General features: G+C 41.2%; 1 protein-coding gene across 7 annotated transcripts in view; it reads left to right on the top strand.

The window, feature by feature from the left end:
- LOC477273 (serine/threonine-protein phosphatase 4 regulatory subunit 1-like) overlaps positions 1–14927 on the top strand; it is an 81632-nt gene that overhangs the window by 9048 nt on the left and 57657 nt on the right. For 4 of the 7 annotated variants that reach the window (XM_038572705.1, XM_038572703.1, XM_038572701.1 and 1 more), the window contains exon 1: positions 1853–1951. The exons of the other annotated variants lie outside the window; for them this stretch is intronic. In XM_038572705.1, the coding sequence (XP_038428633.1) occupies positions 1891–1951 (61 nt within the window). In that variant the 5' untranslated portion in view covers positions 1853–1890. Of the gene's footprint in view, positions 1–1852; positions 1952–14927 lie in introns of those variants that run through there. 7 annotated transcript variants of the gene reach the window in all.

The raw sequence follows: 14927 nt of genomic DNA, 5'->3' as shown, positions 1-14927 counted from the left end.
TTATATTTAATTTTTTTGTTGAAATATAATTAACATACAGTGTTATTAGTTTTAGTTGTGCAATATAACAACTCAACAATTCTTTTTTGTTAAAGATTTTATTTATTAGAGAGAGTGAGAGAGAGAGCACGAGAGGGGGGAGGGTTAGAGGGAGAAGCAGACTCCTTGCTGAGAAGGGAGCCTGATGTGGGGACTCCAGGATCAAGGCCTGAGCTGAAAGCAGATGCTTAACCGACTGAGCCACCCAGGTGCCCCTAGGATTCAACAATCCTATACATTACTAACTGCTCCTCATGATAATTGTACTCTTAATCCCCTTTATCTGTTTCACCCATCAAATAGTAGCACTATTCTTCAGAGTTGAAAACTGGAGCCCACCCATATGTCCATCGTGAATACAATGGATTATGAATTGTTGTTCCATTCACACAATGGAAAATTATGCAGCTGTGATAGTGAATGATCTACAAGTTGGCCCAATAATGTGGATGAACTTCATAAACATAATGATGAGTGAAAGAAGCCAGATACAAAAGAATATATACTGGATGGTTCTATTTATATGAAGTAGAAGAACCAACTAAAGCTCATATCATCCAGGCTGTTTGAAGGTAGGAGTGTGGTCACCCTCGAGGTAGGATAGTGAGCAGAAGGGGGTATGAGGTGCTTTTGGAGATGCTGGTAAAGTTCTCTATGTTGAGTTGAGTGCTAGTTACACAAGTGTGCTCAATTTAAAACTGTTAGATGGGACAGTTGTTATTTCTACACTTTTCTGAATAGTGTTATATTTTGATTTTCTAAGGTCAAGGAACAGAGGAGAGCATAACCATGGACCAAGGGATGGGAGTTAGTGAAAGGGGAAAGATGACAAAGTAACTTTTTTTTTTGACAAAGTAACTTTTTTAAAGCAATTAATTAATTAATTGTAGGTGATTTCTACACCCTACCTGGGAACGGAACTCAGAACCCCGAGATCAAGAGTCGCATGCTTTACTGACTGAGCCAGCCAGGTGCCCCCTAAAGGAAAAGATGACAGAGAGCAGAAAGAGAGGGTAGCTGACTGTGGGGGTTGGATTGGATGAGACTGGGATGGAGCTTGGTGCATCCATGGAAGAGTTTGCTTCTTTCCAGAAGGAGGAGAGCAGGGGTGCCTGGGGAGCTCAGTTGGTTAAGCATCTGACTCTTGGTTTTGGCTCAGGCCATGGCCTCAGGGTTGTGAGATGGAGCTCTGCGTCACACTCTGTGCTCAGCATGAAGTCGGCTTGAGATTCTCTCCCACCCCCTTCTGCTCCCCCTTGTTTCCCTCGAGTGCACTCTCTCTCTCTCCTTTCCCTTTCTCCGGTAAATAAATACATAAAATCATTAAAAAAAAAAAAAAAAAAGGAGAAGGGCTACCTTCTTAGTTTGGCCAAGGTGGTCAATAAAGAAGTGACTTTATGTTGGTCAGCATTCCTTGACAGTTTCAAATATTTTGAACAGTAGAAAATAGAGACCCACGTGCACATATACTGATGTGCACATAGACTTGCCCCAAAGGTGGTGGTGGTTGTTTTTATTTATTCATGAGAAACACAGAGAGAGAAGCAGAGACACAGGCAGAGGGAGAAGCAGGCTCCACGCAGGGAGCCTGTCACGGGACTCGATCCCGGGTCCCCAGGATCACATCCCGGGCCGAAGGCAGTGCTAAACTGCTGAGCCACCTGGGCTGCCCTTCTTGGTTTTCTTTTACAACCTTTTTGCCTTTCCAAATCTGTCTCAAGTCTGACTAAAGAAGTCAGTGCATATTTAAGTACTATCCTTCGTTCATTAATACCACATAGACCCTGGCGACTCTCTCTTCTACCTTCTTCAGCTCTGGCCCCAACCTGGTGAGTCGGCAGGAAAATTGAGATGTGTAATATCAAAATGGAGCACACGAATTGCTTTGAGCTGCAGACTTCTTTCCTATCAGGTAACCCGAGTAAATGTTTCCCATTGACCGTCAGTGTAAAAGTCAGAGTCATAAATAATGACAGGTTTTGGAAGCTGTGATTAAAGCCACAAATCAAAGAGGAATTTCCATGTATGCATGGTGTAGAAAGGACGGCTGCTCATGAATTAAGTTGGTCTTTTCAGCCAGCCCATTGCGTAGTGCTAGTAATAACCATCAGTAGCCCTCAAAGATTTGCAATATAAAACATTATGCATTGGATGGATCTGCTCATACAAGAGCTAATAAATCAGCATGGGTCTTGTTAGAGAATGGCATTTATGTAGAGAAAGTTTGCTCGTGCAACTTGCTGTTGAAATTTAGTTAAGTCAACAAGGACTTGTGGTGTGTGGGGGGGTCAGTTTCCCCCAAAAAACCAGTGAAGAATCAAGAGTGTTCTTTATTTTTTAGAGTGGCCAGGTTTGTCTAGTTTAGCTATTAGAAATAGTCCCAATATAGGTATCTGCATTCATACTTAAAGCCCGTTAGCAAGAAGAATGAAACCACTTGAAGTAACACATTAATGGATGGGTTTCTCTAGTTTCCCCCCAAATCATTTAAGGGCTTACAAAGACTTAGAAATTGTTCATTGAAGAGTGGCTAATGAATAGTTCTATAAAATGATCAATTATGTAAGTTCTATATTACTACATTCTTTTTTTTTTTAAGTACAAATTTTGCAAATAAGGCTAAAACTCCTTGGTCACCATCAACCAATATTCTAACATTTTGAGATGGACATAGACAGAGTGGGCCACATCTATCATGTTCTCCCCACCAATGTCCCCCGGTGCTGTGTCAGAGACAGAATATTGGATTGTATGGATAATTGGGCTGGCCCAGGGTGGCATATCTCACATAGACTTATAGTGACAGGATGACATGTTGAATGGGGAATCGTAAATATTGGGAATGCCTGGAGAACGGATTCTTAATGAAAATGTTTGCCAGGATAGACATGCTATAACATCCTGCTTTCGTCTCTACCTCTGTTCACGTCTAGGCCAATAAAGGTAGCTCGTTGGGTATGTTTTATTGTGTTTATTTTTTCTCACCTTTCCACTTAAAACCAATTCTAGCGTTCCTGTTCAGTCAGGGGTTGGTGGCATCATGTGAAATCTTTGGCTTCCCCAGACTGCTCAGAGGCAGCAGATACTCTGTACTTTTCTGTGCTGTGCTCTTCCCTTCATCTGGAATGGTTTTTTTTCCCCTTTCCCAGTTTCTTTCTCTCTTCCCTTATGGTGAATTCCTACTTGCGCTTCAAGGCCTACCTCAAATATCAGTGTTCTAGGGAAGCATCTCCCATCATCTCCCTGTTTCTCTTCCAGGCAGAACTGCTTTCTTCCCTGGTTTGTTTATACCTGTGTCCTATGGGCTCTTGCCACCTGAGTATTGTGGGTTGTTATGTGTGTGACGATCTTTGTTCTCTTGGGAGCTTTTGGAGTCCGGGACTGTGTCTTTCTTGTCTCTGAATTGCAGATACTCTGTTGAATATTGAATTATGGCTTACTCTTGTCACTGGAAGTTAACCACAATGGAAGGAAAATATGTTTAAGATGGGTTTGCTGTTAACATGCTTTCTGTTTGGGTACTAGATCATTTGATCTTTTTCTTGATGCAAAATGGCCTGTAACATGTCTTTTCTTTGTTTTTATTAGATTGTACGTAATGTACTTTGAACCTGTAATGCACATTCACCTAATAATTATACTTAAAACATTAATTCATACTTAGCCTGTTTTAAGACAGGTTGGTGTCTTGTGAAAAGCATCGACACACAGGCAAGTGCTCGAGGATCTATTGTGTTTCCGCTAGAGCATCCTCATCTCATTTATTTCATGCCCCAGACTGTTTTAAATGATGAATATACTGGCAGTGTTCATTATTTTTAGTAGATGACCCTTGAGTTAGCATAAAAGAGGATAAATCCTTTTTTTTCTCAGAGTTGTAGGTTCTAGAAATACGTTTTTCTGGTGGAATTTTAAATCAAGGAGGAGGGCTTTTCTTTTCTTTTCTTTTCTTTTCTTTTCTTTTCTTTTCTTTTCTTTTCTTTTTTTCTTTCTTTTCTCTCTCAGTTACCTAGCATCAGGTTAAAGGATTATAGATTATGCTGTTCTTTGCTAATTGATCAGGACCTCATTGAAGAGGAGCCAATCTCATCTTGGGCTATGTGGGTTCAGGGCTACTGCTGCAGAACCACTCTGGTTTGGGTTGGATGTGGAGGTAAGCTGCCTATCTTTTAGCTAATTAGCTGGGTTTTTAAACTTGGGCCATTCCTCCGGAGGGCCTGTGTTAGCTGCAGCCATTAACTGGGTTGTAGTCGACCCATCGGGCTGGGATGTTGGCCATACAATTCAGGGAAGCAACACACAGGTGTGCGGCATGGGGACAGGGTACTGAGCATAAGATGATGGGAGAGGCCACCCACCCTGATGTATCAAACTAGCAATCCTTCCAAGCCTTTCCCCTACTGATCTTTGTCAGCTTTAAATTACCACTCACTTTTGGTAAAGGGTCAGTGATACCCTGTGTAAACTTGCCTGTGAACCTGATGTGTGGCAGAAACCCGGACAGTGGCCACTGCTCAGAAGTCCATCATGGCAGAGATGGCAGATGAAGGCAGTCAGGGTCAGTCTTGGTTTTTAGATTTTAAATTGAGCCAAGAAGGCTTGAGGATATTATTAGAAGCTATTTTCTTAAGAAGGCTTTGGTTTTCTGCATTATATTAAGCTTTCATGAATGGAGTAGGCAACTTTTTTTCAAATATAAGAAAACACAGCGAAAATAATTGAATAAGGAATTATTTATCTGCTACTTCGTATTTCATTTCTAACTTGAAAGCTTGAGATTCCTGATGTTTGTGGGTGACCTGGACTTGTTGGGTCTCAGAATAATCGACTGCTCATGATATCACCATGTAGACCTCAGCTCTTGTTCCTGTGAACAGTTCACCAGACAACATGCCCTCTTAGCTGTGGCTAGAAATGTAAATTCTAGAAAATTCTTTGTGAAAGCAGGAATCATTTTATGTGCTACTGCCACTGTCAGGTACAGCAAGCTAGCTTGGCGGATCTTTACCGTTCATTCTTTCATTCATTTGTTCAGCAACTTTGAGTACCTGCTGTGCGCATATCGCTCATATCAATGCGTCAAAGATTTTTAAGGGGGCACGGGTGGGGAGTGGACCAGCTGATAAACAGTAAACATAGGAAGTAAACATTTCGTATGTTATTATTTTTTTCATTTTGTATGTTATAAAGGGATAATTTCTCTGGAAAAATAGAAAAGTAGATCATGGTAAAGTGGAGTATAGGTGGGAGGCTTGCAATTTCAAAATAAAGTGGTCAAGGAGGAACTCGCTGAATGGAGGCATGGATGAGCAGATTTTTAAAGAGGAGAAGGAGGTTATCAGAGAGGACATCTTGGGGAGGAGAGGTCCGGGCAGAGGGAACCACCCTGCTGTGCCAAGGCCCTTAGCCAGGGAAGGGACTGGGAAGTAGCAAGGAGCCATGTGGCTGAAAGAGAGGGCAGTGAAGGGGAGACGTTGTCATGGGAAAGCTCAGAGGCAAAGGTGGGCTGGGTCTTTCCTTCTGACCTCAGGCCCCTCCCTTCCTAGAACCGACCACAGGTTGTTCAGGTAACAACACATGATAGTCTTTCTCTTTCTCTTTTTTTTTTAATTTTTATTTATTTATGATAGTGAGAGAGAGAGAGAGAGAGAGAGAGGCAGAGACACAGGCAGAGGGAGAAGCAGGCTCCATGCACCGGGAGCCCGACGTGGGATTCGATCCCGGGTCTCCAGGATCGCGCCCTGGGCCAAAGGCAGGCGCCAAACCGCTGCGCCACCCAGGGATCCCTTTCTCTTTTATAGTTATTCTCAAATGGGGGCTTCTGGCAATGTCTGGAGATGTTTTTTTGATTGTCACAACTTGGTGAGAAGATGCTTCTGGCAGCTAATGACTTGAGGCCAGGAATGTTGCTGAGTATCCTGCGATGTACAGCCCTGAGGTTGAGAAATCCTGCTCTATTATTACATAGTTTATAGACTGTTAATTGATGGATTGATTTTAAAAGATTTTATTTATTTATTCATGAGAGACACAGGCAGAGGGAGAAGTAGGCTCCATGCAGGGAGCCCGACGTGGGATTCGATCACGGGTCTCCAGGATCACGCCCTTGGCTGAAGGTGGCACTAAACGGTTGAGCCACCCGGGCTGCGCCCTGTTGATTGATTTAGTTTGTCTTAGAAGACTTTTTTTTTTTTCTTAAAGATTTTATTTATTTATTCATGAAAGACATAGAGGAGAGAGAGGCAGAGACATAGGCAGAGGAAGAAGCAGGCTCCATGCAGGGAGCCTGATGTGGTACTCGATCCTGGGACTCCAGGATCACGCCCTGGGCTGAAGGCAGGCGCTAAACCGCTGAGCCACCCAGGGATCCCCCTTTTTTAAAGATTTTATTTATTTATTCATGAGAGGCACAGAAAGAAAGAGAGAGGCAGAGACACAGGCAGAGGGAGAAGCAAACTCCATGCAGGGAGCCCGATGTGGGACTTGATCTTGGGTCTCCAGGATCATGCCGTAGGCTGAAGGCGGCGCTAAATCACTAAGTCACCCAGGCTGCCCTGTTTTAGAAGACTTAATAAAAAAGCAATAACATTAAAACATCACAGGAAGAGGTTGTTTATCACACTACCTGGTCAGGTGCCTTCACAAGTGACATTGAAGCTAACGCTGGCTACCTTCATTCACTTTGTGGAAAGGGCATCCAAACCTTGCTTCCATGTGCATTTTACTGGTGCTTTCATGAAATAGTTAAAAAAAATCTAAAATATCGTTTGTAGGTAGATAGCAATAATCTCACTGATAATCTCATTAGTTTAGACTCAAGTAGAATTTTCTAATTTTGAAAGGGGCCAGGATGTTGATCCACACAAGGGAAAATGTTTACCTATACACATACACATGCAAAAAGATTTTCAGTACTTGGAATAAAAGACATTCTTATTTGCACAAGTGTGATGTTACTATTGGGAATATTTTCCTTGGATTACACTAATCCAGTATTTTTCAGAAGTTACTCATTTCTGTACTACCTTTTCTATTTTTGTTTTACCTATATTCCATCTGTATTATTCTCTGTATCAGTGACTTCTTTTTGAACACATTTGGAAAAACCTGTATCCGTTGCTCAATATGAAAACCGAGATATCGTAAGATAAAAAATAAAATAACCTTAAAATTGAGGTGGACACAGCTGCCTGCCCAAGCTTCAGAGCGTGAGGCCTGCACTGTATTAAAAGGGAAGATTAACCAGTTTTAGGGAAGCATTCAAGACATACTAGATGGAAAGGAAGCATTGTTGGTGTCATTAGAGAATTGCGTAGGAAGAGCTTATCCCCCCGTGACTTAGTGAGACGTAATGTATTTTCCCTGTGCCATACTGGGGGATGCGATGTCCCAAGCTGTCCATACTCTGAGGCCAGGTGGCCACCTGGCTGGGGTCGGAGCTGCAGTCCGAGAGTATGGGGAGCACTCTGGAGTGCCAGGGAGGCCGGTTCTCTGGCTCTGATGGGCCCCCAGCAGCATATCCATGCAGAAGGCCCCACAGCCTGGGATGCCACTCACATAACTTGGGTCTTTGTTCTGTAGAAGATGAAATTTGTAGCTCTAGTTCTTACAATGAAATAAAACAAAAATCCCTGTAACTCAGATCTCTTACTGTTTCAGATATGCTCTACACATCCTTACTCCCTTTGCCCTTCCTTACATATTTGCTACAAATCCCCCAAATTTCCTTCTACTATACTCATTAGGATGGTTGGATATTTTTTATTAACTCATGCACTTTACATTGAATGCTCGAATTCCTTCATTTACTTTTTTATTTCTTTTTTTAGCAATTGTAGGGTGGTTTTTTACTTGTTTCCTTTCTTTTTGAAACTCAGATCTCTCACTTTTGCAGGCAGAAGAGAATTAATGTCCTGGTTGCTTTGTAACTCAGGTTGTGGGGGCGGCTCACTGCTGCGCCTCACGTTTGTCGTTGTGGAAACTAGATTTTCTCCGCATTCTCAGGGGCTGCTGGACTCCTGAATTGAATCCTGGTAATCAAAGTCTCGGGAGACTGACTTCTACTGAAGCCAATATTTATTAAGTGTCTGCTGTGTGCCAGGCATTATATGACACGGTCCCAGGGTTTTAAAGGGTCCCCACGTCTAGCTGTGGAGACAGAAACCATCTACTTAGAGTTAATAATGCAGCACTTTATGTAAAATGGTGAAACCTGACCACTGTAGAGTTCCATTTATTACCCTTCTACTTTATGTTACCGTTTTTATTATGTGGTATATCTGCATATGTTATAAATTCCACAGTACAAAATTATCATTTTTGCTTTGTATCGCTCTAGACTATCATACATATTTTTGAAGACATTAAGAGGAAATACAGTTTTAAAAAAATTTACTGACATATTTACCAGTCCAATGTTGTTGATTCCTTTTGAAGTTCAAGTTTCCAAGTGGGATCCTTTCTCTTCAGCCTGCAGAGCACTTCTCCATTTCTCATAGTCTGTGTTGGCTGGCTCTGTTTAAAAGGGTATGTGACAAATAAATTCTTTGTTCCCCTTTGTTCTGATCCGGCAGTGTCTTTATTTCATCATCATTCCCATGGGGGTCTCACTGGGTGTCACGTCCTGGATTGACGGTTTCCTTCCAGTCCCTCACAGATCTGGCCTCGTGGTCTACTGCTTCCTCTGCTTCCCACGCAGCAGTAGAGGGCATTTGAATCCTTAAGTCTTTGTGTGTAGTGGTTGCTTTTCTCTGCTGTTTTCAAGATTATCGTCCATTTGACTAGGCTGTGTCTAGGTGTGGTTTTCTGGATGTTTATCTTGGGCCTCACTAAGATCCTTGATTCCGTATCTTTACTTCTTTCACCAAATTTGGGGAATTTGCCATTATTTGATCATTTAGTTAAGTCTGCTCTGCAAATTTCTAAATCTCAGATATTGATTCACTTTAGAAGTTTTATTCATATCTTTTAATAGTTAGCATGTCTTTGCTGAGATTCCTTATATTTGCAGTCATTGCAAGTGTACTACCTTCACATCCCTGAGCGCTATATGATAGTTTCTTTAACATCCTCGTCTATATATACCCAACATTTGGGTCCCCTTAGAGTCATTCTGTGACATTTTTTCTCTTTTAGCTAGCTCATGTTTTTCTGTTTCTTTGTTTATGGAGTAATTTTGGATTCAACCTGGATATTGTGAATATCACACACTATACGATCTCTGGATTCTGTTATATGCCTCCAAAGAGTATTGATTTCTTTGTTTCAGAGAGACAATAATTGGTGGGGGGGAGTGGCAGAGGGAGAGGGAGAAGCAGGCACCTTGCTCAGCAGAGAGCCCAACACTGGGCTAGATTCTTAGAGTCCTGGGATCATGACCTGAGCCTAAGGCAGACACTTCACTGACTGAGCCACCCAGGCGCCCCTTGTTTCAGGAGGCACTTAAATCAAATGAGGTCCCACTATTAACTCTGTTTCTCCTGTGATGAGTAGTAATCTGAATCTCAGTTCAGTTCTCTTAGCCTTACCTGTGCTGTAGAGTCTGCCACAAACATGCATGGTTGAGGGGTCAAGCTAGAGTTCAGGCCAAGTTTAACCCTTTGATGTTTTTCTTTCTAGGACCCCCTGACCCCACGCACTCCACACACACACACACACACACACACACACACACACACACTCTATGTAGTGGCTGTAGTTGCCCAGAAGTATCAGTAATATAATGTGTTTAATAGCAGCTGATCTTTTCCAAGCGCAGTGTGTTTCAGATGCAATATAAGTGTATCTGACTGATGTTGTTTATTCCACACTGCAGCCGTCGTCTGACGCAGGCGTCTGGTAGGGTGAGGGAACTGGGAATTAGAGAGGTGGGAATATCTCTGCGGGGTCACATACCTGGTAAGAAGCAGTGTGGGATTGCAGGTATTTTGACTAAAGACCCCACACTCCTATTGATTATAAATAATATGCCTCTCACATCTTTTAAGTAAGATATCAAGGATGTAATTTGTAATCTTTCTCAGTTAGTTTGTTGTTTTTTGTGGGGTTTTTGGATGCTTTTCTTTGCCATGGGTGCTCTATGGTGCTCCTAAGGATGGGGTTGTTATTAATCACTCATTCAGAGTTTGTACTTCTTCAAATTGAATATGCATTTCCCCCCATTCTGGAAAACTGTAAGCCATTATCTCTTTGAATATTGCCTCTTCCTATTTTCATTAATCCCTATTTCTGGAATTCTCACTGGACTTATGTCAGATTTTAGCATTCTGCTCTTCCTGGGCCTTAACTGCTGTCCCGTATTTTCCAATTCCCTGTTTCTCTGTGTGGTGTTCTGAATGATTTGTCAGATCAATCTTCCAGCTCACTAACTCTCTCTTGAGCTGTGTCTAAACTGCTATTTAAGCCAGCTACTGAATTCTTAAATTGTCTCTATTTTTCATTTCTACATGGTTCTTTTTCAAATGTGCCTGTTTTTCCCACTCTCATTCCTCTTTTTTAAAATTTTGATATCTATATTTTAAATCCTACTCATTTTGTATGCATAATTATTTGATAGTCTATTTTAGATTTTTCTAATATTTCTAATATTGGGGATACACATTTTCATTTGTTGTGTCTGCTAACTCTCTTGAAGGTTTGTAACCATATATGGTTTGGAATTTATGTTCATCAGGGATTGTTTTGTGAAATTGCATGCTTATTGGATTGTGAAAGGCACTTTAGAGTAGCTTCTTGTTTGCTTGCTTTGGGATGCCTGTAATTGGAGTACTTCTGGACAATGAGCTCCCAGAGGCTCAGAGTGAGGCTCCTGCACTCTGTAGGTGCTATACGTTGATTCTGCCCTCATAGGTCATGTAGGCCCCTGGTTTGATTTATCAGGATTGACTATCCCTCCCCCAACTCCCACTCTAACTGCAGTTCCCTTTCCTCAACTGTCTTATATTGGGGGCTTGGTTTCAAATTCACCTGTATCATTTATCCCCGTGTGGGCTTCAGAAATCTTAGTGCTTAAGACCTATATGTAGGTCTTAAATGTTGATCATAGGGAGTCACCTTATGCTGACTGCTCTCACTTTGATTACTGTTTTCTTCTCTGGCATCAAGGATGTCTTTTCTGCCCTCTTTCCTACCTTCCTGCATTTAAAAATATTTTATCTAAATTTCCATATTTTTAATTTTTGATTTTTGTGTGTGGTTGGAAGGGGTTCCTTTCTCTTCAGCTCCACCGTAAGTTGTTGGAAATACAGTAACTGGGGTTTGAATGTAGTTATTAAAGCCCATACTCCTGTGGTAGTCTATACTGGGTTAAGATAGTAATAATAGGGTTGGAGAAAAGGGACTGATGTTAGAATTATAATCGGAATGTCAGTTTATTACTTACCAGAATGAGATGAATATTTGCCTAGAAGGCTAAGGTATTCAGGTTGATAGATCAGTACTTTCCCACTGGACAAAGTCTAGAGTAAGAACTTGACAGTGCTTTATTAACACCATTCAGGGGCAAATAGCACCATACTGACAAATATGAATAGCCTGGCAATTTTAAGATACATTTCCTGCATGCCTTTAAAATGAATTGAAGGTTTACCTGAAGACCACACACAACTCCCTGTGGTCTCATAAGTACTGTGCATTCTCTGGATCTGAATTGGAGTTCTCAAGGAGATTAAGATCTCAAGCTCACTTCATAAATACAGAATCAGAGCAAAGGAAGTTAGATACTCTTAAGAATTCTTTTAATCACAGTGGTGCCAGCAACTTGCCAGGCAGTTTCATTCTAGCCTTTGTAAGGAGGGCTTGGGAAGAATAGAAGAATGGCCAGCCTTCTGCCTGCATGTCCTTCCTTCTTTCCTTCCTTCCTTCCTTCCTCCTCCCTCCCTCCCTCCCTCCCTCCCTCCCTCCCTCCCTCCCTCCCTCCCTCCCTCCTTCCTTCCTTCCTTCCTTCCTTCCTTCCTTCCTTCCTTCCTTCCTTCCTTCTTGCCTGCCTGCCTGCCTGCCTGCCTTTTATTCTTTTTCATTTCTTTTACCTGTACTGAAGTATAATTTATATATAATAATACAGAAGGTCAATTGTTAAAATGAGTCTTAACAAGTATGTAGTGTTGTGTGACCACAACCACAACCAAGAAATGAAACATGTCTTGCACCTACCAGAAGTGTGTCATGACCATATGCCATCACACCTTTCCCCACCTGACCCCAGACAACCACTGATCTGCTATATATTAGTATGTTTTTGTCTTTTCTAGAATTTCATGTTAACAGAATTATGCAGAATGAAATCTTATGTGTCTGGCTTTTTTAAGTCAGTATAATGCTCTTGCGATGCATCTATGTTGTTGCATATTAGTAGCTCATTCCCTTTTTATTTATTTATTTATTTATTTATTTATTTATTTATTTATTTATTTTAAAAAATATTTTATTTATTTATTCATGAGAGACACACAGAGAGAAGCAGAGACACAAGCAAAGGAGAGAAGCAGGCTCCATGCAGGGAGCCCGACGTGGGACTTGATCCCAAACCCCGGGATCACGCCCCGAGCCAAAGGCAGACGCTCAACTGTTAAGCCACCCAGGTGTCCCTCATTCCCTTTTATTATTGAGAAGTATTCCTTTGTATGGATATGCTACAATTTGTTTACCCACTTAGTTGATAGATATTTTTGTTATTTCTAGTTTTTGGCTATTATGGATGAAGCTGCTGTGAACACACAAATACAAGTCTTAGCGTAAACATACATATGTTTTCATTTCTCATGTGTAAACATCTAGGAGTAGAATTGCTGGTTCAGATGGTAGGTGTTTATTTATTTTTTCAAGTAACTGCCAAACCATTTTAGTAGCTGTACCGTTTTGCATTTTTTACCAGCAGCATATGAGAGATCCAGTTGCTCCTAGCCAACACATTTAATATAATCAGTTTAGAAAATTTTCCTAGCCTTCCCAGTGTGTGGGTAATATTATCTCACTGTGGTTTTAATTGACATTTCCCTAATTACTAATGATGACTAATGATGTTGAACATCTTTTCCCATGCTTAGCTGTCATTTGTGTATCTTCTGTGATGACATGTCTATTGAAGTTTTTTTCCCCTATTTTAAAGATTGAGCTCTAAGAGTTCTTTATATATTCTGGATACAGATCCTTTATCAGATATATTTTACAGATATTTTCTCCTTAGTTCTTTGGCTTGATGTTCCATTTCCTTTTTTCTTTTTTTTAAGATTTTATTTTTAATTAATCTCTATATCCAGCATGGGGCTTGAACCCACAACCCCGAGATCAAGAGCTGCACGCTCCACTGACTGAGCTAGCCGAGCACTGCAGTTGGTGTTCTATTTCTTACCAATGCTTTGGGAAGAACAAAAGTTTTCAATTTTGATCAAGTTGAATTCATGGGTATTTATTTTTGTGGCATATGCTTTTTATACCTCCCTCTAAGAAATCTTTGCCTAAGGAACACAGATTTTTCTCCTGTATTTTCTTTTCTTTTTTTTTTTTTTAAGATCTTATTTATTTATTCATGAGAGACACAGAGAGAGAGAGAGGCAGAGACACAGGCAGAGGGAGAAGCAGGCTCCCTGCAGGGAGCCTGATGTGGAACTCAATCCCAGGACCCTGGGATCACAACCTGAGCCAAAGGCAGATGCTCAACCACTGAGCCACCCAGGTGTCCCAGTTACACATATGTTATGGTGCTCAATAATATCTCCAAATAACTGATGCTCTGTTCTTTTTTTCTTCCTATTTTTTTCTCTTTTTGTTTCATTTTGAGTAATTTCTATTGCTTATCTTTAAGTTCTGTGATTTTTTCTATTTCTCTTATCTGTTAATTTCTTTCAGTTTATGTTTTGATTTAGTTACTGTGTTTTTCATCTCTTGAATTTACACTTGGGTCTCTTTTATATTTCCATTTTGCTCATCAAGATCTCCATGTTTTTCTGGGATACGTGGAACGTTCTTTCTTTTTTTTTTTAAAAGATTTATTTATTTATTTGAGAGAGAGCATGCACTGTGTGTGCGCATGCTTGCCATGAGTGTGGGTGGGGAGGGGCAGAGAGAGAGAGAATCTCAAGCAGGCTCTGTGCTGATCATGGAGCCCAATGAAGGGCTTGATCTCACTACCCTTAGATCATGACCTGAGCTGAAACCAAGAATCAGATGCTTAACCAACTGAGCCTCCCAGGCACCCCTTAATTGCTATTTAAAGATCATTTTCTTTTTTTTTTTTTTTTAAAGATTTTATTTATTTATTCATGAAAGACACACAGAGAAAGAAGAGAGAGAGAGAGAGAGGCAGAGACACAGGCAGAGGGAGAAGCAGGCTCCATGCAGGGAGCCCAATATGGGACTCGATCCTGGGTCCCCAGGATCATGCCCTGGGCTGAAGGTGGTGCTAAACTGCCGAGCCACCCAGGCTGCCCTAAAGATCATTTTCTATTCCATCATCTCTGACATTTGGGGGACTTTCTCAATTTATTCATTTAATCATATCCTGATTATGGTCATATTATTTGGCTTCTTTTCATGCCTGATAATATTTGATTGGCTGCCAGACATTAAGAATTTGGGGGAATTAGTTGTTAGGTTTCACAGTACAAATTGTATAAATCTGGGGATGTTGGGTTTTGTTATGATGAACAGTTAACTTTTTGGGATTGGGCTGTATTCATTTCAGGCTTAATGTAAACTCCATCAGGGCGAGTCCAGAGCAGGCTTTAATCTAGACTCATTTAGCCACTACTAAAATAGTGCCATGTGTCCCAGGGTCTCCCTCCCCTGGCTGGTGGGAACAGACAGCTGCTCCCTGCATGTGAGTGCCACAAAGGACTGCTGGCTCCTTTCTTACGGTTCCTTCTCAGTCTTGGTAGTATTTTCTCACATGT

The sequence above is a fragment of the Canis lupus genome, chromosome 24 (genome assembly GCF_011100685.1).
Source record: "Canis lupus familiaris isolate Mischka breed German Shepherd chromosome 24, alternate assembly UU_Cfam_GSD_1.0, whole genome shotgun sequence".
Taxonomy (NCBI): Eukaryota; Metazoa; Chordata; class Mammalia; order Carnivora; family Canidae; genus Canis; species Canis lupus.
The sequence above is the reverse complement of the archived record's forward strand: the minus strand, read 5'-3'. Positions and strand labels throughout refer to the sequence as shown.